At 35.3% G+C, this 23746-nt stretch overlaps 1 protein-coding gene and 1 long non-coding RNA gene across 2 annotated transcripts; both read right to left on the bottom strand.

Annotated features, from left to right (window-relative positions):
• Nucleotides 1-2501: 2501 nt before the first annotated feature.
• Nucleotides 2502-22773, bottom strand: LOC120170543. The gene is made up of 3 exons (XR_005520784.1): nt 22750-22773; nt 21820-21821; nt 2502-2665 (listed from the first exon to the last, which is right to left on the bottom strand). It is a non-coding gene; the product is annotated as an uncharacterized LOC120170543 (long non-coding RNA).
• Nucleotides 2705-4455, bottom strand: LOC120170541 (probable UDP-arabinopyranose mutase 2). The gene is made up of 4 exons (XM_039178499.1): nt 4138-4455; nt 3377-3627; nt 3135-3303; nt 2705-3066 (listed from the first exon to the last, which is right to left on the bottom strand). The coding sequence occupies exons 1-4, from the start codon at nt 4453-4455 to the stop codon at nt 2725-2727; spliced, it is 1080 nt and encodes a 359-aa protein (XP_039034430.1). The 3' UTR covers nt 2705-2724.
• Nucleotides 22774-23746: the final 973 nt, after the last annotated feature.

The raw sequence follows: 23746 nt of genomic DNA, 5'->3' as shown, positions 1-23746 counted from the left end.
ATAATTTTTAAATTAAAAATCAAATTAAATTAAACTGTCACACAATAGAAATACACTTCACGATGATTGTTATTCCCACATATTTCCTTTTTATTTTTATTTTTTATTCTTTGTTTAAGACTTCCTTATAAATTACTAGTAGTTTGAAAGTTGTTCGTGGATCTTATTTAGTCCCACGAATAATATATGTAAATAAATATTTTATTCCGAAATAAAGGTTGCTAGAATTCCTTTAACGAAGTCTCTATCATCACCAGAACGTAAATAAATTCTAATAACATGCACAGAGAAAAAATCCTAGGATTTTTTCAATTTTATGGTTTTTTTAAATCTTCAATGTTTTTTTTAATTATTCATAAAAATAATTTCAAAACACAAATTCTTAAAAATATAAATTTTTATTAAGCTAAAATTGATTATATATATTTTTTCTAAGTATTCTTAATTATTTGACAATGAATGCTCAATTATTCTTACAGTCGTTGATGCTTGAACCTATGAACTCTAGAAACAACAACAATTCTTTTAACCATTGAGGTAAATTAATTCGAACTTAAAAATATAAATTTATTTTTTATTTTTTTACTTTTTGATATTTTTTTTAAATTTTGTATTATTATGTGATGTTCCGAGTTTTTAAATTACTTTTTAAACAAAAAAGTACTGAATAGTAAATAAGATAAAAATATATAATAGTTTTCATAGGACGACAATACACTGCTTCGGCTGATAAGACGCTTCCAAGATTGTCGTGGTGTCGACCATGACCATCAAGTTGCATTAGACATCTCTTACATATTTTAAATTAAAGGTAAAGTATACAAAATAATCCCTAAATTTTTAAGATTCTTGCATTTTTGGTCATTCAACTTTTAATACTTGCAATACAGTCACAGAACTTTTAGTTAGTTTTCAGTAAATTACCTGCCGTTACCTCCCATTAGTTAGGGTTGACATGGGAGTTACCTCTCGTTATCTTCTTCTTCTTTTTCTTCTTCGTGAAGATGGTGAAACACTCCAACATAATCGAATTACAAAAAGTTATGGCGAGCAAAACCAAGATTTACAAGAAGTGACGTCCATTCGGTGCTGTCTCTTTGCCCCAGATAAACTTCGCCGGATGAATGCCTGGACATGATTTCTATCAAGGAAATTTCAAGGAGTGTCTGCAACAGTGGCGGATCTAGAAATTAAAAAATGGGGGTCCAAAATTTTAATACCCTATTCTAAAAAAAATTGGATATGCAAATTTTCTTATTTTTTTCTATTCCTATTAACAAATTAAACTAAATTTAACATTTTTCTCAAAATAATAGGTGTGCAATGGCTCCCTAGGGAGCCACGTACATCCGCCCCTGGTCTGCAATTGAGCTGTTATTGTCCGGAGTGCCTTCTTCGAGCATGAACCGACGGCTTATAGTCGGGCGGTTTGGAAGGTAGCCTACATAAGGATATTGGCCGAAGTTAACCGCTGCATGGAGAGCCGAGGCCACCCATATGACAATGGTGCAAGACTCGATCAGGTCTTGTCGAGTCTGCATTTTAGGCCACCATGGCTCGTCTTTCTTGTCTCCATGGCCCTTCTCCCGGTCTTCTTTCCACCAGTCTTGAAGCTCAGGGTCTTGTCGAACCATTTCATCGGTCTTGTAGTAGAACGAACAATAATCTGTCACCTATTTTTCAATTGCAAACCAAATCTCCAATCCATCAATAGCATACGGATAGTTTTTATCAGCAGGCGAAGACCATTTGATGAACTCTCATCATCAATGGCAATCCTCTGAATCGAAAAGATGAAAACGTGTTATTTCCGCAACCGAAAAGCTCTAAATACATGAGAAAAAAAACTCGGTATCCGACCTAAAGGTACATTTTTTTGAGCTCTCTAGGAAGTGCCTGGTCGACCAAATTCCAACTCTTATAGATCGGTGATGACATTTCCATTGCATATTTTGCAGGGAAAACTGTTAATTCCAGGACTCCACCTCCATTAATCAGAATATGCCTAGCAAACGTATTGATGGTCATCGTGTCACGAAAGTGAGGGTGGAGAACTTTATAAATCGGATGAACCACACTCAGCTGTCGATTCGTCGCAATCACGAATGGCTCCATTGTTGCATGAGTGTTCAACTTGTAAACAAGAAGAAAAACGCATTGAAGATGCACGAGAAAAACGCCGAAAAATAGTTTTGGTGTTATGCTCTGCTGTAGCAAGAAGAAGAAGATACCGGAAGGTAAGTGCCACGTCAATCCTAACTAACGGAAGGTAACGGTAGGGACTTTACTAAAAACGAATTAAAAGTTAGATTTTTATATTGTAAGTTTTAAAAATCAGATGACCAAAATGAAGCGCCCTAAAAGTTTGGTGACTATTTATATACTTTACCCTTAAATTAATTTTCAAACTTCAAGACATTTCAACTACGTCCCTCCATCAATGTTAGAACATTAAATCTCAACTCAGACCCGACTTCTTGGATCAAAAATTAAAAGGCTGTGAAATAAAGCAACATTTAAATTAAACCAAACCACAACTAAAACAAAATCGAAATGCAATGATCTCAATCAAATACTATGCTAACTCGGAGGACTAATACAATACATAACCCATAAATTTCTTATCGCTCTCAAAACTCGGTAAATATCATCAAATATAATATAACTTATATGTGTATCTCTCCCTCCAGCCTGCGAAAGATGAACCTAGTGAACGATGTGTGTTCACTTGGAAGCACCATTGGGCAACTCAGCAGGTTTTACGCCTGATGGGTTCAGTTCATCCCATGCTTCGATCCAAGTCACCATTGCATCGGCGAGCTTGTTGAAGTAGTCGTCGACCTTGCCGAGTTTCACCTTTACTTGCTTCGAGATCTCGATATAGCATTTCTGAACCGTGGTGCAGTCCTTTGGAAGGGTGACGGATTGGAAGAACGGGATCAACTCTTCCTGCCAGTAAATCCCTTTGTATTCTTTCTTAAGGTTCACGAAAGGGTTGCTCGCCTTGCTGTGCCAAATGTATGGCAGTCCGGTCTTCACTCCCAATCCGAGGTGATCGCAGATAACCTGTGCATTCGAACAATGCAGTTTAACGATAAAGCTTATGGATAGCAAAGCAGATTAAAAAGAGATACCTTGGTACACCAGCCAGCCCACATATCATCATATCGTCCGATCGGCTGACCATCTCCCATGAGCCCGAAGTACATTGCCGGACCAATCAATTCCCGGTTAAATGCCAGATTCATCCCACACATGGGGAAGAGGGATCCCTTTGGAATCGTCATAATAGCATCGACGTACCTGATAGAAATTTGGAATATGATTTATTAGACATTATGAAGCACACAATGTGTAGGGCTATATATATACATACCTGGTGTTCCTCTCAAGTGGCTTGACAAGCTGTGTCGGGGCATCATAATCCGGGATGTTGAGCCAGAGACCGTGCGACACCGCAGTGTGAACACCCTCGCGGAGGCTGAAAGGGTAGCCACGAACAAAGTCGGCACCGTCTCGGTACGGGTCATAAAGAGTGTTGAAGAAGAACGGAGTGGATGGACAAAGGAGGTTCTTTATGTGCTGATCCAGTGCATTGATATCTTTGCCGGATGGATCCTTAGCAACCTGTATGCAAACATTTCACAGTCAGATCTCATGTAAATGCATCAAAAACAGCCAAAATCTAAAGAACATTCTAATTTTTAACATGTCAAACATGATTCAAACAGAAAATCGAAGATAGGGAATAGAATATAGCACTAAATTACGGCTACAGACATTGCAACATTATTTATTTTCCAAAAATAACTATGATGACCTTGAAAAATGCTATGATGACCTTAAAAAACGCTATGATGCAGCCGTTAAGCTGTGTTACAGCCGCAATTTAGTACTATGACGGTAAGTCCCACCGGATTCCCGAATCATGTCAAGATCTAAAATTGCATACCCCGAAAATTAAAGAAACAAATCAAGATCCAAAACTTGAAACCCCCATGCAAAATAGGATTCCAAAAACAGGGTCAAACTCAGATATCCATAATCAAGACTGTTTCATCTAGAGAGGGGAAAAAAACACAAACCCTGGATTCAAATTTCAAAAACAAAGAGTGAAGAGATGAGTGTTAAGCTTACAAAGCAATCATCATCAATGGTGTAGATGTACTTCTTCTTGGAGACCATATAACCAAAGCACCTGCAAGCAGAGTCCTTGAAAGATATACAAGAAGCCTTGGGACCCAAAATCTTGTTGATGTCGTTCCTGTTGTATAGCTCATAATCGAAGCCTTCGGGGACCTTGATGACCTTGGAAGGATCGCCGTCTTGGACGATGATGAGGTGGTACGGCTGGAAAAAGGGTCTCCACATCTCCAAAAAGTCCAAGTTCCTAATGGTAGGGATGACAATATCGAGTTCATCTTTCAACAGTGGAGTCGGTGAGACGGTAGCCATTGGAGGACAAATTTGGAGTTTTCAGAGCAAAAACAGGGGGAGGGATTGAATTGGAGGGAGGAGTTTGAGAGAGAGGGAAAGGGGAAATCGAGGGGTTTGTATAGGAGATGGAAGAGCATGGATGGCACGTGATAAGGAAAATGGGGTGACGTTTTAATTAGAAACTATGAAACCGCTCCACTATAAGCCTGTAAATGAACTGAACGTTCAGCGAATCGTTCATAAACTGTGCGGTGGGAAGTTCGTTTATGTGCGTTTATTTATTAAATGAACGAACATGAATAAGATTTTGTGTTCGTTTAATTAAATGAACGAACATGAACATAAGTCTCGTTCGTTCATTTACGTTCGTGAACGTTCAGTTATGTTCGTTTGGTTATGTTCGTTTGGTTATGTTCGTTCGGTTATGTTCGTTTATGTTCGTTCATTTATGTTTAACCCAATCTTCTTAAATCAATTTTGGTGACCAATTTGTAAGTATCTTAAAAATATTAATTAATTTGATATTCTGATGACCAACTCCATGATTAACCTAATTTTATTTGGAAAACCCAACAATACTAACATGGTTTAGTTCTTTTTGAACGATCCATAAGCTGCATAACCAGCACCGTCAACATCCACTGCGTCGGAACCCTATGTGATTGCGCCACCAGCTGGTTATCCGATGAGCAAAGAGGAGTCCCAATTTTCAACTTCTACATAGCACGAAGCTAAGGACATGTTTTGTTTGATCCCCAAGGATTAAGGTCGGCAATCACATGAAACACAATATGTGTTCATCTCGACTGTTGTTGAAGGAGAGAGGAAGAAAGAAAGTAGAGGAACGTTATACAATCCCACATCAGTAGCAAACAAGCAGCTCGGGGTTGGCAACTTATATAAAAGAAGATGGGGGAGAATAGGTTTAAGCATCTTTGCTTGGGGTAATGTAACACCCCTAACTCATATTCGACCCGAATACAAGTCCGAGATGTCACATTGACTTTTCAAACTTTGATTCTTAAAGAAAAATTTTGGGAATTTAAAACTTTCATTAAAACAAAATACTTTAATTTACATAAAAGAGACCACTTAATACAAAATCGATCAGAGCATTCGTAATTAACCAATTATTACATACCAACACTTTATACACAACAAAATACCTACTTTGTCAATTACTTCTGATCTGATTTCGTAGTAATGTTGTTGTCCGTGCCACTGCTATTCTGAATCTTCTTATTTCTTGGTACCTACGTGTAAATCACTTACACGCTAAGTCATAGACTTAGTGAGGCAATAAATGAATATGCAACAATATCTTCATGAATATGCATTCTTACCATTTCCTTCATGGCATTTCAATATGCATGTATCTATTACACAATAACATATATAAACATATCATGCATGTACAAAATTTACCTTCTTGTACCACTTTCACTTTACTTTGTATTTCAATTGCCCATGTATATTATTGAGAATAGAGGTATATGAGTACATAGAGGTTGTGCACTTGTAACACCCCCAACCCGTATCCGATCCGGATACGAGTCCGAAGTGTCACATTGACTTTTCAAACATTTATTCGTATAAAATAGTGAGTAATTTAAAAACTTTGATAACATTTAACTTATTCAAAACGTTTACAAAATATATATCAGAGTTCATACAATTTATGTCTTCAGACTACATGCCAACTACACTCTATATACAGTACCTATATTTTCTGATCTGACATTTGGTAAGGAAAACTGACCTGTCTTGCTCCGCATTACTCTTTACTCTTCTCGAAACCTACGTGTGAAACAATCACACGCTAAGTCGAAGACTTAGTGAGGCATAACAACTTATAATGCACTTTATAACATATATCAATACATGCATGTTCTGTTCTATCATGTTATATCAATTCCATGCATTCTTCGTATCATATAAAATCATATCCCGAAAGCCGGGTCAGTGACTAAAATGTAAATTTTGGGAAATTTTGTGCTCAATTTTGAAATAAGTTAAAAGTTTTGAGATTTAAGTAAAGAATTTTGATGATGGATTAAATAGCATAGATGGATAATTAAAGGGGCAATTTAGTCTTTTCAGCTTAAAGGATATTTTGTATTTCCTTTAAATACAAGTGATACACGTGGGTTTTGGGAGAGTTCTGGAAGCCTTCTTCTTGCTCTCTTCTTCTTCTTCTCGTAGCTCCAACTTAAAGGTAAGTTTGATTTTTAACTGTTAATTTCTGGAATTTATAAGTTGGTTTTGAATCTTTGGGTATTAAATAAGCTTAAGGAAAGCTTATATGGGATTTAAACAATAAGATAAAGGAATTATGAAGGAATTTACAATATGAGTTTTAAGATGAAATTTTGATATGGTATGGTTGTTGAAGTTTTATAGATGAATTTGACTTGTCATCAATCCAATTAAGAAGTATGAAGTGTTAGAATTGGAATTAGAACACATTGAAAATTTGGTATGATTTTTGAATCTCATATGGAAGATAGGATTTTGAGGTTTAAGATGAAATAAATGAATATAGATTGGTTTAAGTATGTATACTAGAGTTAAGAATGAAAAAGGGGATAATATATGAAGTGTTTGAGTGGAAATGAAGTAATTTTCGGGTTGAAAATATGATTTCTGGGCAAGGGGAATCGGTACCCATTCAAGGGGAACTGATACCCCTTCAACCGAACAAAATTTCCAGAATGTCATGAGGGAATCGATACCCGCTCAGTAGGGAACCGATTCCCCCTAAAGGAAAATGTGAATATTGGTTTAATAAGTTCGTTTAAGTTGCTAGTATCCAATTACAAGGTGTAGGTATCTAATGATTGCCTCGAAATGTACATTTATGTAGATTTTACGCATAAAGAAATTCCGGAACGTTTGGCAAGTAAGATCGATCAAGGGAAAGATAAGAGATTTGAATTGACTAGTGAGGCCATGTGAGTGCATATTCAATAGTATATGATGTGCGATGGGAATAAGACTTGCGATGAGTCTATTTCCTGAAGTGTTACACATGAATGCATGATTAAAGGCATGAATTGAATATGCATGTATGTATGCTTGATTATATGGATTGATCTGTTCTTTTATGTGTTAGATGATAAAGTATAAGTAGTTACATAAGAAAGGTTATGAATTATATGAGATATAAACTATGTGATCATAGTAAAATGTAATTATATTATTATATGATAAGTGAAATAAGTTGGATAATATTGATCTATAGGATGAAGTGAGAATAGTACACTAACTAGGAGATTTGAACATAAATGATAAGATGAACATATAAGATAAGCTAGATGGGAAAGATTCATATGTTTAAATAAAACTATAACACAGGGGTTGTATGATAGAAATTTATGAAGTTATATGAGAAGATTATAGGAGTTATATGAAATTGAATTAAGTAAACAGATTAGATTATATATATATATATATATAAAGAAATAATAGAAGCGAGATATGTTTATAAGTCTGCCCTAGATGAATATGAATATGAATTATAAGAGTGTTATATGATTTATATTAGGATAAATCTTGAGGATATATATATATATATAGATAGATATGCAATGAAATGAAATGAGTTATATGAATACATAATTATGTTATGAAATGGTGGATTACCTGAACATGTGAATATATATATATGTCCAAGAGAAGGCCTAAGATTAAGATATAAGCAAGGTGACTATAAGTATATATGTGTGCTCTAAGTGATATGACTTATAGGTATTTCTATTATAATGTTACATAATATGTTATGTATGTTAAATGAATTATGTGATGGTATAAGAAATGATATGAAATACATATGTGACATGTGAATTATATGGAAAGGAACTACGTGACTATGTGATAATATGAAAAGAAGCTACGTGATACGTGATATGTGAAAGTGAATTACAAGTTTATGTGAATATCTGAAATGAAATAAATGATAACGCCCATGTTATGTGTCATGAGAGCTAGGGGTATAGTTGGCATGCCAATAGTCGAGGGTATACGCGGTTCTTTGGGACATATGTATATTCTTTGGAACATGTGTGAAGTCTTGAAAGACACATACTTGATCCCTAGCATATGTATATGATTCTTAAGGAATTCTATGTGGTCCTTATGGACATCATTATATGGCACTACGGTGCAATTCTACGCGGTTCTTTGGGACATATGTATATTCTTTGGAACATGTGTGAAGTCTTGAAAGACACATACTTGATCCCTAGCATATGTATATGATTCTTAAGGAATTCTATGTGGTCCTTATGGACATCATTATATGGCACTACGGTGCAATTCTACGCGGTTCTTTGGGACATATGTATATCTTTGGAACATGTGTGAAGTCTTGAAAGACACATACTTGATCCCTAGCATATGTATATGATTCTTAAGGAATTCTATGTGGTCCTTATGGACATCATTATATGGCACTACGGTGCAATTCTACGGGGCACTTTGGTGCATTTATACGAGCTGTGGTGACAGCATAGTGCACAACCTCTATAGACTCACATATCGATAGTTCTCACATATGTACATGGGCTAATCCAGAGATATGAACAAATATAAGTTAGTGGTATGATAAATGCTATAGAAATGATGAATTATGTGTATGTATGTATTTACTGCAATTAATCTGATATGATTTTATACGATATGAAAAATGCATGGAATTGCTATAACATGATAGAATAGAACATGCATGTATCAATATATGTTTTAAAGTGCATTATAAGTTGTTATGCCTCACTAAGTCTTCGACTTAGCGTGTGATTGTTTCACACGTAGGTTTCGAGAAGAGTAAGGAGTGTTGCGGAGCTAGACAGGTCAGTTTTCCTTACCAAAAGATCAGATCAGAAATATTTGACAAAGTATGTATTTGGTTATGTATAAAGTGTTGGCATGTAATAAGTCATTAAGTACGAGCACTCTGATAAAATCTGTATTTTGTTTTAAATAAAGTTTTAAATTTCCCGAGATTTTTCTTAAGAGTCAAGGTTTGAAAAGTCAATGTGACACTTCAGACTCGTACCCGGGTCGGATACGGGTTGGGGGTGTTACAATATCAGATCAATTGCAGTAAATCCATACATACACATAATTCATCATTAACAGTTTATCATGTAATCACATACTTTTATGGTTAACATTTTCAATCAAACACTATACACACACAACATCATATCATTTCTATAACATTTATCATACCACTAACATATATTTGTTCATATCTCTGGATTAGCCCATGTACATATGTGAGAACTATCGATATGTGAGTCTATAGAGGTTGTGCACTAATGCTGTCACCACAGCTCGTATAATTGCACCGAAGTGCCGCGTAGAATTGCACCGTAGTGCCATATAAAAATGTCCATAAGGACCACATATTATTCCTTAAGAATCATATACATATACTAGGGATCAAGTATGTGTCTTTCAAGACTTCACACATGTTCCACAGAATATATATATATATATATATATATATATATATATATATATATATATATATATATATATATATATATATATATATATCCCGAAGGACCGCGTAGAATTGCACCGTAGTGCCATATAATGATGTCCATAAGGACCACATATTATTCCTTAAGAATCATATACATATACTAGGGATCAAGTATGTGTCTTTCAAGACTTCACACATGTTCCAAAGGATATACATATGTCCTAAAGAACTGCGTAGACCCTCTATCCTTGGCATGCCAACTATACCTATAGTTCTCATCTACATAACATGGGCTTATACATTTCCCGTAGTTCATATCGCGTAGTCATATTATTTCCATACCTTTATCACATAGGCATATAACTTTTTCTGCATATTCATGTCATGCAATACATATAATATGAATTCATGTCATGTAATACATTTAATATAAATTCATGTCATGTATCATAATATGGAATGTGATCATATGTCAAAATATGGAATCTAGACTTATCACAAGTCTAGAACTGAATATAATACTATATTCATGCTATGCATATGCACTCACCTATACTTCTTTGCCTTTTCCTCGATCGATTCTACTTGTAGATTGTTCCCGAACTCGAGTAGGCTCGGTATCTACATAAACATAATTTTTTTAAGATGATCATCAGATGTCTATGTCTTGAAATTAAGCTTTAATAGCATACTAATTTAAGAAATTATAGCTTAGTCTTTCTTTCTTTTCTTTCTTCTTTTTTTCTCATGGGGGAATCGGTTCCCCCCTGGGGGTATCGATTCCCCTCAAGCAATATGGAATTTCTTATACGATGAGGGGGTATCGGTTCCCCCCTGGGGGTACCGATTCCCCTCTAGCATTCTGGAAATTCATTTCGTTGAGGGGGTATCGGTTCCCCTTGAATGGGTACCGATTCCCCTAACCCAGAAATCCTATTTTTAGCCCGAAAATCATCTCATTTCAACTCAAACATACATATTTCAATCCCTTTAGTACTCTTAGCTCTCATACACTTACTTAAACTAATTATTATCCATTAAATACCTCTAAAACCTAGAAATCTAATTCTCCATGTAGAATTTAAGAATCCAACCCAAATTCCAATATGTTCTAATTTGAATTCTAACACCTCATACTTCTTAGTTAGCTTCTTGACAAGTCAAAAATCTTATTCAAACTTCAAAAACTCATTCCTATCAAAATTTCATCTAAAAATTCATTTTCCAAATCATTCTCTAAAACACTTATCTTGTTGTTTTAATGTCATATAAGCTTTCCTTTAGCTTATATAACATCCAAGCTTTCATTTACAATCTTAAAAATCAAAGAAACTACCAAGGTTCAGATTCTTACCTTTACTTGCAAGCTCCCCGTTGAGAGAAGGAAGAGAAGAAAATAAGGAAGAAGGAAGAAGGAAGAAGAAATGGGAGGGTTCTGGAACCTAATGTCACACGTGGTTCTCATATAACCCCATAACATTTTATTTTAATTAAAATTTCCTTACAAATGACCATTTGGTCCTTACCTCCATCTCATATTTACTAACCATACTTTTTAAACTATATAATTATTCTACTTTAATCACCAAATGTTGAAACTTTGCAAACTAATCACTCACCCGACATGGAGGATGTTACAAATCTCTCCCCCTTAAGAAAATTCGTCCTCGAATTTTCATTGCACGAACAAATGCGGGTATTGATGTCGCATATCTTCTTCACGCTCTCATGTTGCTTCTTCTACTTTGTGATTTCTCCACAACACTTTGACCAAAGGAATAATCTTGTTCCTCAATTGCTTAACTTCATGGGCTAAAATTTGAATCGGTTCTTCCTCATAAGTCATATCCGGTTGTACCTCGATCTCTTCTGGATTTATAATATGGGAGGGATCCGATCGATATCTTCGAAGCATTGAAACGTGAAAGACATCATGTATCTTTTCAATCTCAGGTGGTAAAGCTAACTGATATGCTACCGGTCCTACTCTCTTTACAATCTCATATGGTCCAATAAACCGAGGACTCAATTTTTCTTTTCGACCAAATCTCAACACCTTCTTCCATGGAGACACTTTTAAAAACACTTTATCTCCAACTTGAAATTCAATTTCTTTCCTTTTTAGATCTGCATATGATTTCTTCCTGTCTGCTGCAGCTTTGAGATTACTCTGAATTATCTGGACCTTTTCTTCTACTTCCTGAATCAATTCAGGACCAAGCACTTCTTTATCTTTAAGCTCGTACCAGTTCAAAGATGTACGACATTTCCTTCCATAAAGAGCTTCATAGGGAGCCATCTTGATACTCGACTGATAACTATTGTTGTAAGCGAACTCTGCCAGCGGTAAATACTTTTCCCATGATCCTTTAAATTCCATTACGCATGCTCTCAGCATATCTTCCAATATCTGAATAGTTCTCTCTGATTGCCCATCAGTCTGAGGATGAAAAGCCGTACTAAAGTTTAAACGAGTCCCCAACGCTCCATGCAAAGATTTCCAGAATCTAGAAGTGAATCGAGGGTCTCGATCAGAGACTATGGAAACAGGTACTCCATGCAATCTAATAACTTCTCTAATATACAGCTCTGCATACTTCTCCATAGAGAAATCCGTTCTAACAGGGAGGAAATGCGCTGATTTAGTTAATCGATCAACAATTACCCAGATTGATTCTCTTTTGTTCGGAGTCAAAGGTAACCCCAAAACAAAATCCATCGTAACATTTTCCCATTTCCATTGAGGAATGAAAAGCGGTTGTAATAATCCTGATGGAACTTGATGCTCGGCTTTGACTTGTTGACATATCAAACACTTAGACACAAATTCGGTGATGCTTCGCTTCATCCCTGACCACCAAAATCGATCATTCAAATCCATATACATCTTGGTTCCACCCGGGTGCATCGTTAACGGACTGCAATGAGCCTCTGTTAATATTTCTTTCTTCAAGTCGTCATTGTCGGGTATTACAATTCTTCCTTTACAATATAGATTTCCATCTGACTTAATCTCAAAGTCTTTAATCTCTTTGTTCTTTACTTGTTCAATTCTTTTCAAACACATTTCATCTTTATTTTGCAATTCTCCTATTCGTTCCAACCATGCTGGTTTAAGAGTTAATTCCGCACAAAGACCACCGTCTCCCGTTAAAGATAATCTTGCATCCATAGCTCGTAAAGCTGCAAACGTCTTTCTACTCATAGCATCTGCTACCACATCAGCCTTTCCGGGATGATAGTCAATTATCACATCATAATCCTTTAAGAACTCTACCCATCTACGTTGCCTCAAATTCAATTCTTTTTGAGTCATCAGGTACTTCAGGCTCTTATGATCCGTATATAAGTAACAACGCTCCCCATAAAGATAATGACGCCAAATCCTGAGAGCGAATACTACAGCAGCCATTTCTAAATCATGAGTGGGGTAATTCCTTTCATGTGATTTCAACTGTCTCGATACGTACGCTACCACTTTTCCTTCTTGCATTAATACACACCCCAACCCGTTATGGGATGCGTCACTGTATACTACAAAATTCTTGCCAGATCCCGGTTGAACCAATATCGGAGTTTCCGTCAGAATTCTCTTTAAAGCTTCGAAGCTTTCTTGACATTCAGAAGTCCAAACAAATGATACGTTCTTTCTCATTAGCTTTGTTAGAGGCAGCACAATCATAGAAAAATTCTTAACGAATCTTCGATAGTAACCGGCAAGTCCAAGAAAACTCCGAACTTCAGACACATTCTTAGGAACTTCCCAATCCATTATAGCTTTAACTTTCTGAGGGTCTACTCTAATCCCAACTGCCGAGATCACATGCCCCAGGAAAATTACTTCCTTTAACCAGAACTCACATTTGGACAATTTGGCATACAACTTTTTATCTCTTAAAATTTGCAAGACGATCCTCAGATGTGTGCTATGCTCTTCATGGGATTTCGAGTACACCAGTATGTCATCAATAAAGACAACAACAAACTGGTCCAGATAGGGCTGAAAAATCCTGTTCATAAGATCCATGAAAGTAGCAGGTGCATTCGTTACTCTGAATGGCATTACTATGAATTCATAATGACCATATCTCGTTCTGAAAGCTGTCTTCGGAATATCTTTCTCCTGGATCTTCAATTGATGATAACCCGAACGTAGATCAATCTTTGAAAATACCGAAGCTCCTTTTAGTTGATCAAACAAGTCATCAATGCGTGGAAGGGGATACTTGTTCTTGATGGTCACCTTATTGAGCTGTCGATAGTCAATGCAAAGACGCATTGATCCATCCTTCTTTTTAACAAATAACACCGGAGCTCCCCAAGGCGATACACTTGGTCGGATAAATCCCTTCTCTAGCAACTCTTGTAATTGATTCTTTAACTCTTGCAATTCTTTCGGAGCCATTCGATAAGGTGCCATTGCAATCGGAGCTGTTCCCGGTATTATTTCAATTTGGAATTCTACCTCTCTATCCGGAGGTAATCCTGGCAATTCAGCAGGAAAAACATCAGGGAACTCTCGAACTATTGGAATTTCCTCTAACCTTTTCTCTTGAGCTCTTGAATCAATCACATTTGCAAGAAAACCCTGACATCCTTGTAGCAATAATTTCTTGGCAGACATCACTGATATTACATTCGCTAACGGATTAAACTTTTCACTGCTCACACTTATCTCTGTTCCTTCTGGACTTTTCAGAGTTACCTTTTTCAATCTGCAACTAACATCTCCATAATACCGGAACAACCAATCCATTCCCAGAATCACTTCAAACTCGTCAAAGGGTAATTACATCAGATTAGCAGGGAATTCAATTCCCTGAATCTTTTGGGACCCCTTACAAACTTTATTCACCCGGGCACTATTGCCTAACGGAGTTGTTACTATAATCTCATTACTCGTAGCTTCTAAGGGAATCCCCAACTCTTTTACTAACTTACTTGTAATATAAGAATAATTAGAACCCGGATCAATCAGTACCAATACTAATTTATCATACAACTGAAAAGTACCTGCTATAATATCAGGGTCATCACGGTCTTCACTTGTCTTTAGGTTGTATACTCGAGCAGTGGATCGAACTTCAGGTTGAGCCGAGAATTCAGACGGGTTCCTTCCTCTGCCTCTTCCTCGTCCTCTTTGTGAGGAAGAACCAGCTCTTCCAGATGGTGCCGGCTCACCAACAATCATTGGACAATCCCGGACAAAATGTCCGGCCTCTCCACATCGAAAACAAGTCCCAGCTGCCATACGACAAGTTCCATAATGGTTTTTCCCACAATGCTGACACTGCCTCCCTTGACCCGGAGTAGATCTCCCAGCACCAGATTCCACTGACTGCGTCTGTCTAGGTCTTGCCTGACTTGCTCCCCTAGCAGACGATGCAACTGATTCTGATCTAGTTTGTGATCGAAATCCCGAGTCTCTTCCCTTTTTTGTTGGTACTGAGCCAGAAGAAGTAGTCGTCCTCTTTGATGTCTGAACTCTTGAGTCCCCAAATCGTTTATTCTGAGCCCTTTCAAGAGCTTTTGCACGATTAATCACCTCCTGGAACGAGGACAGGTTTAATACTATCAACATTTCTTTAAGTCTAGGGCGCAAGCCCTCTACGAACCATTCACAAGCATCTTCTCAGTAGGCACAAGCTCAGCTGCAACCTGCTCAGCTTATTAAACTCACATTCGTACTCATATACAGAGCAGCTCATCTGCTTCAAATTCATAAACTCTTGCTTCATTTGTCGGATAAACTGATCTCCAATATACTTGCTTTTAAATTCTTCTAAAAACAAAGACCAAGTCAACTGGTTGGTTGACATCCTCATGGTGACATTCGTCCACCATATCCTCGCCTGACCCCTTAATAAAGACACAGCTCCATCTAATTTCTCCACTTCGGAACAGTGGAGACCATCTAACATGATTTTCAAATCATTCACCAAAGATCCGCTGACCGGACCTTCCTCAGCTTCCCTTAAATTCGAGAGCTCTTAAACTTCTCAACTCTTTGCTACATTAATTCTTGGAGTTAGTGGAGCAGGAGGTTGAAGACGCGTCAGAATAGCGTCTAACGTTCTGAAGAACGTATATTGATCTTGCACAGGCACTCCTTGAGATGCCCGTTCTTCACTCTGCCTGGCCAGGGCAGGTGAATTACTGCTTTCAGCATGCCTATCTTCTCCGCTTCACTTCGGGAGCTATTATGTCCGGACATCTAATAAGAATAAACACATTGTTCTATTAGCAAAACAGCATACTCATACTATACCAGATCAGAAGTTCTCACTATTTGTTGGCATGTATTCCATTTAAAGACTCCATAGACTCTGGTTTATGCCTAGAATCGGCTAAACCATAGCTCTGATACCATTAAATGTAACACCCCCAACCCATACCCAACCCGGATATGAGTAAAGATACTTCCATTGACTTTAAAACACAACTCTTAATAATAATAGTAAAATATTTGAACTTGTATTTAGAAAAATACAATAATATATACTGTAATATAAGTTTACCAAAATATTCAGAGCATACACAACTTAACCCTTTAATTACATGCCAACTGCTATTTACATAACAAAATGACCTACTGATTAAGTTGCTTCTGATCTGGTGGTTGCAGGAGTAATACTGTCAAGCTGCTTCACCTGTCTCGTCTAATTCCTCGGATCCTACGTGTGAAACACTCACACGCTAAGTCATCGACTTAGTGAGGCAATAATAATAATAAGGCAATGCAATGTAATGAAAATATCAGGATCATATGAGATGAGATGCAAACATGTACTTAATCAATGTAGTATACTTCATCAATATCCATACCTGTAAGCGTATGACTGTAACATTCATTATTCTGTATTAATAAGTTTATTGGCCCATGATAGCATATTGAGAACCTAAGGTATTGAAGTAATGTGAGGTTGTGCACTATGCTGTCACCACAGCTCGTATAAATGCACCGAAGTGCCCCGTAGAATTGCACCGTAGTGCCATATAATAATGTCCATAAGGACCACATAGAATTCCTTAAGAATCATATACATATACTATGGATCAAGTATGTGTCTTTCAAGACTTCACACAGGTTCCAAGGATATACATATGTCCTAAGAACCGCGTAGAATTGCACCGTAGTGCCATATAATGATGTCCAAAGGACCACATAGAATTCCTTAAGATCATAACATACTATGGATCAAGTATGTGTCTTCCAAGACTTCACACAGGTTCCAAAGGATATACATATGTCCTAAAGAACCGCGTAGACCCTCTACCCTTGGCATGCCAACTATACCTATAGTTCTCATCTACATAACATGGGCTTATACATTTCCCGTAGTTCATATCGCGTAGTCATATTATTTCATACCTTTATCACATAGGCATATAACTTTTTCTGCATATTCATGTCATGCAATACATAATATGAATTCATGTCATGTAATACATTTAATATAAATCATGTCATGTATCATAATATGGAATGTGATCATATGTCAAAATATGGAATCTAGACTTATCACAAGTCTAGAACTGAATATAATACTATATTCATGCTATGCATATGCACTCACCTATACTTCTTTGCCTTTTCCTCGATCGATTCTACTTGTAGATTGTTCCGAACTCGAGTAGGCTCGGTATCTACATAAACATAATTTTTTTAAGATGATCATCAGATGTCTATGTCTTGAAATTAAGCTTTAATAGCATACTAATTTAAGAAATTATAGCTTAGTCTTTCTTTCTTTTCTTTCTTCTTTTTTTCTCATGGGGGAATCGGTTCCCCCCCTGGGGGTATCGATTCCCCTCAAGCAATCTGGAATTTCTTATATGATGAGGGGGTATCGGTTCCCCCCTGGGGGTACCGATTCCCCTCTAGCATTCTGGAAATTCATTTCGTTGAGGGGGTATCGGTTCCCCTTGAATGGGTACCGATTCCCCTAACCCAGAAATCCTATTTTTAGCCGAATCATCTCATTTCAACTCAAACATACATATTTCAATCCCTTTAGTACTCTTAGCTCTCATACACTTACTTAAACTAATTATTATCCATTAAATACCTCTAAAACCTAGAAATCTAATTCTCCATGTAGAATTTAAGAATCCAACCCAAATTCCATATGTTCTAATTTGAATTCTAACAACCTCATACTTCTTAGTTAGCTTCTTGACAAGTCAAAAAATCTTATTCAAACTTCAAAAACTCATTCCCATCAAAATTTCATCTAAAAATTCATTTTCCAAATCATTCTCTAAAACACTTATCTTGTTGTTTTAATGTCATATAAGCTTTCCTTTAGCTTATATAAAATCCAAGCTTTCATTTACAATCTTAAAAATCAAAGAAACTACCAAGGTTCAGATTCTTACCTTTACTTGCAAGCTCCCCGTTGAGAGAAGGAAGAGAAGAAAATAAGGAAGAAGGAAGAAGGAAGAAGAAATGGGAGGGTTCTGGAACCTAATGTCACACGTGGTTCTCATATAACCCCATAACATTTTATTTTAATTAAAATTTCCTTACAAATGACCATTTGGTCCTTACCTCCATCTCATATTTACTAACCATACTTTTTAAACTATATAATTATTCTACTTTAATCACCAAATGTTGAAACTTTGCAAACTAATCACTCACCCGACATGGAGGATGTTACATATACTTATAGTCACATTGCTTATATCTTAATCTTATGCCTTCTCTTAAACATATATATATATATATTCACATGTTCAGGTAATCCACCATTTCATCATAATTATGTATTCATAACTCATTTCATTTCATATATCTATATATATATATATTCTCAAGATTTATCCTAATATAAATCATATAGCACTCTTATAATTCATATTCATATTCATCTATGCCGGACTTATAAACACATCTCACTTCTATTATTTCTTTATATATATATAATCTAATATGTTTATTTAATTCAATTTCATATAACTCTTATAATTCTCATATAGCTTCATAAATTTCTATCATACAACCCCTGTGTTATAGTTTTATTTAAACATATGAATCTTTCCCATCTAGCTTATCTTATATGCTCATATTATCATTTATGTTCAAATCTCCTAGTTAGTGTACTATTCTCACATTATCCTATAGATCAATATTATCTAGCTTATTTCACTTATCATTTAATAATATAATTATATTTTACTATGATCACATAGTTTATATCTCATATAATTCATAACATTTCTTATGTAATCACTTATACTTTATCACCTAACACATAAAAGAACAGATCAATCCATATAATTAAGCATACATACATGCATATTCAACTCATGCCTTTATCATGAATTCATGTGTACACTTCAGGAAATAGACTCATCGCAAGTCTTATTCCCATCGCACATCAATACTATTGAATATGCACTCACCTGGCCTCACTAGTCAAATTCCAATCTCTTATCTTTCCCCTTGATCGATCTTACTTGTCAATGATTCCGGAACTGCTTTACGCGCCAGAATCTCATAAATGTACATTTTAAGGCAATCATTAGATACCTACACCTTTAATTAGATACTAGCAACTTAAACGAACTATTAAACCAATATTCCCATTTTTCCTTTAGGGGAATCGGTTCCCTACTATGGGGTATCGATTCCTAATGACATTCTGGAATGTTGTTCGTTTGAAGGGGATCGGTTCCCCTTGAATGGGTACCGATTCCCCTTGCCCAGAAATCATATTCAGCCCAAAATTACTTCATTTTCTCTCAAACACTTCATATATCATCCCCTTTTTCATTCTAACTCTAGTACACATACTTAAACCAATATATTCATTTATTTCATCTTAAACCTCAAAATCCTATCTTCCATATGAGATTCAAAAATCATACCAAATTTTCAATGTGTTCTAATTCCAATTCTAAACACTTCATACTCTTAATTAGATTGATGACAAGTCAAATTCATCCATAAAACTTCAACAACCAACCATATCAAAATTTCATCTTAAAACTCATTGCAAATTCCTTCATAATTCCTTTATCTTATTGTTTAAATCCCATATAAGCTTTCCTTAAGTTATTTAATACCCAAAGAATCAAAACTAAGCTTAAAACTCAAGAATTAACCAACTGAAATTAAACTTACCTTTGCCTTGCCACCACGTATGAAGAGAAGAAAGGAGAGAGAACTCTGGATGTTTCTCATATTTCCCCACGTTTATATTACCTTTAAAAGAATATAAAAATCTTTTGGTCAAATGACCATTTAACCCTTAATTTCCTTTAATAATTACTAATTAACCTTCATCTATATATCCAATAATCATGAACTATTTCATTCTTATACTTTAGTCACCAAATTCTGAAACTTTACAATTTGTCACTAACCCGGTATTGAGGATGTTACAAATCTCCCTCCTTATAAGAAAATCGTCCTCGAATTTTCACGGCACATCTTAATAAAACATATCTTCTAATGTTCTTGTTGCTTCCCTGACTATTCTTTCCTTGTCATCATCAGAAACTTACTTTTCAATCCTTAAGTTTTCCGACTATCTTTTTCGTTATACATCATCATCTGTTGCTTATATAAAACAATAACCAGTAATACCAATCCATTGTTGTCTTTTCTCTTATTCGATTATGCATCTTTGACCTTTCTAAAATTCAATATAATGTCACTCATCACGTTGACAGTAACATCCATCTCTATATCATAAATCCATCTATTTCTTCATAATCTCTAATTACCTTATAAACCATACCAAACTTGTATTTCGTCATCATTTGACCAAAACACAACTCTAAATCTTCTTCAATGTGATTAAACATATACTTAAGGAGTCAAACAATATTTTCACATCACCTTGCACACTGTCTTATTTCTATATCAAAATTGTCCTCTGTACTTTCATATTTATCGTATCTGATCCTTAAATCAATCCCTTTCATTTCTTTATTCAGTCTTCCTTATACATAAATCATATATTTCCTTTCATGTTCCCATACTCTTGTCTTATCACTTATACTCATCTTTATGTACCAATCTTCATTGCATCCTCGTTACTCTGATAACCCATTTCTTATATATAACTTCATTCTTTATCATTTCTTATACTTGTATTTTCCTTCCTGAAAGTTTCATGCAAATACTTATCAGTGTCTTCATCATAGCTATCTGCTCAAACATACAACTATATTCAAATTCACATCATAATCAATTAACTCCACTTTATCTTTCCTCCAATCTTATAACTCTAGCACCTTTACTCTGACAACTAAATAATAACTTTTGTTCAATCTAGGGCACAAGCCCTATTATACCAATTATATACATCATTTCCAATCTAAATTATCTCAACATTCGCTTACTCAACTTATCAATTTTACCTCTATTTCATACATCCTGAAATTTCTTTTACTCAAACTCAACATTCTGACTTCCTGTGTCCTATAATCTGATCATCGATATACACATTCTCAAACTCTTCTTATCCATCCTCAGCTTTACTTAAATATACAATTCTTACTTCCTTTTCCTTTACTATACCACATTACTATGATCCAAATATGCAACTATATCCAGATCCATTGCAGATCTGGTTATCATATCCTGACAATATCTTATAATCTTATAATTCCAGTACATTTTTATCATATACTCTAGTTAGCCAATGCTAACTCTTTCCATCTTAACTGCAAACCCTTATCATAACCATACTCTTGTTTATGCGCAATACTATCACTTCATTTCAAACTCATAAGCTCTGACTTATACATCTTATACACTTGTCACTGATGCACTTATCCTTGAGTTTCTTCTATACGTACTCATCATGTCCTTAATCTTTTAACCTTCTTATGGTGACACCTGTTCACCATATTCTATCTTATCCACATAATAACAAAACTACTCTATATCGTTTTTCCGATTCCAAACGATGAAACTTTCTATCATTATTCAGATGATTTCAGCTTTCTGAAATCAACTTTTGATCTTACTAGGCATTTCCTGAGGTGTCCGCTCTTCATCCTGCCTGGCCAGGGCAGGTGAATAGCTATCACAATCAGGAATATCACCTTTCACTTACTTCGAAATTATCACGATCGGATTTCTACTGTATTAAATTATTCTTATTCTATTAACAAGACAACATACTCCTTACACTATCAGATCATAAATTTTTCAATCTAGGTTGGCATGTACACCTTTTATGACACTTTGGACTTCGGTTTATGCCAAGAATCGGCTAAACCATAGCTCTGATACCATTAAATGTAACACCCCCAACCCGTATCCGATCCGGATACGAGTCCGAAGTGTCACATTGACTTTTTAAACATTTATTCGTATAAAATAGTGAGTAATTTAAAAACTTTGATAACATTTAACTTATTCAAAACGTTTACAAAATATATATCAGAGTTCATACAATTTATGTCTTCAGACTACATGCTAACTACACTCTATATACAGTACCTATATTTTCTGATCTGACATTTGGTAAGGAAAACTGACCTGTCTTGCTCCGCATTACTCTTTACTCTTCTCGAAACCTACGTGTGAAACAATCACACGCTAAGTCGAAGACTTAGTGAGGCATAACAACTTATAATGCACTTTATAACATATATCAATACATGCATGTTCTGTTATATCATGTTATATCAATTCCATGTATTCTTCGTATCATATAAAATCATATCAGATCAATTGCAGTAAATCCATACATACACATAATTCATTAACAGTTTATCATGTAATCAATACTTTTATGGTTAACATTTTCAATCAACACTACACACACACATCATCATTTCTATAACATTTATCATACCACTAACATATATTTGTTCATATCTCTGGATTAGCCCATGTACATATGTGAGAACTATCGATATGTGAGTCTATAGGGTTGTGCACTAATGCTGTCACCACAGCTCGTATAATTGCATCGAAGTGCCGCGTAGATTGCAACCGTTGCCATATAAAAATGTCCATAAGGACCACATATTATTCCTTAAGAATCATATACATATACTAGGGATCAAGTATGTGTCTTTCAAGACTTCACACATGTTCCACAGAATATATATCCCGAAGGACCGCGTAGAATTGCACCGTAGTGCCATATAATGATGTCCATAAGGATCACATATTATTCCTTAAGAATCATATACATATACTAGGGATCAAGTATGTGTCTTTCAAGACTTCACACATGTTCCAAAGAATATACATATGTCCCGAAGGACCGCGTAGACCCTCGACTCTTGGCATGCCAACTATACCCCTAGCTCTCATGACACATAACATGGGCGTTATTATTTATTTCATTTCAAATATTCACATAAACTTGTAATTCACGTATCACATATCCGTATCACATAGCTTCTTTTCATATTATCACATAGTCATAGTTCACTTACACGTAGATCATTCCATATAATTCACATGTCACATATATCATGTTATCATATAATTCTATCATTTCTCACCCAATCACATTTATTCATGTAAACATACTATCATATCTTGTTCACATAAGATCATATACTTAATATAACATATAGAAACCTAGAACACCTTCACGTAACTTATAGTCATAGGTCTTATCTCATAACATATACTTGTTTTCACATATATATTTCATATCATTTCTTATACCCTCACATAATTCATTAACATACATAACATATCATGTAACATTATAATAGAAATACCTATAAGTCATATCACTTAGAGCACATATACTTATAGTCACATTGCTTATATCTAATCTTATGCCTTCTCTTAGACATATATATATATATATATATATATATATATATAATATA

This window comes from Hibiscus syriacus, unplaced genomic scaffold, assembly GCF_006381635.1.
Source record: "Hibiscus syriacus cultivar Baekdansim isolate YM2019G1 unplaced genomic scaffold, ASM638163v2 tig00111780_pilon, whole genome shotgun sequence".
NCBI lineage: Eukaryota > Viridiplantae > Streptophyta > Magnoliopsida > Malvales > Malvaceae > Hibiscus > Hibiscus syriacus.
This window is presented reverse-complemented; position numbering and strand designations above follow the sequence as displayed.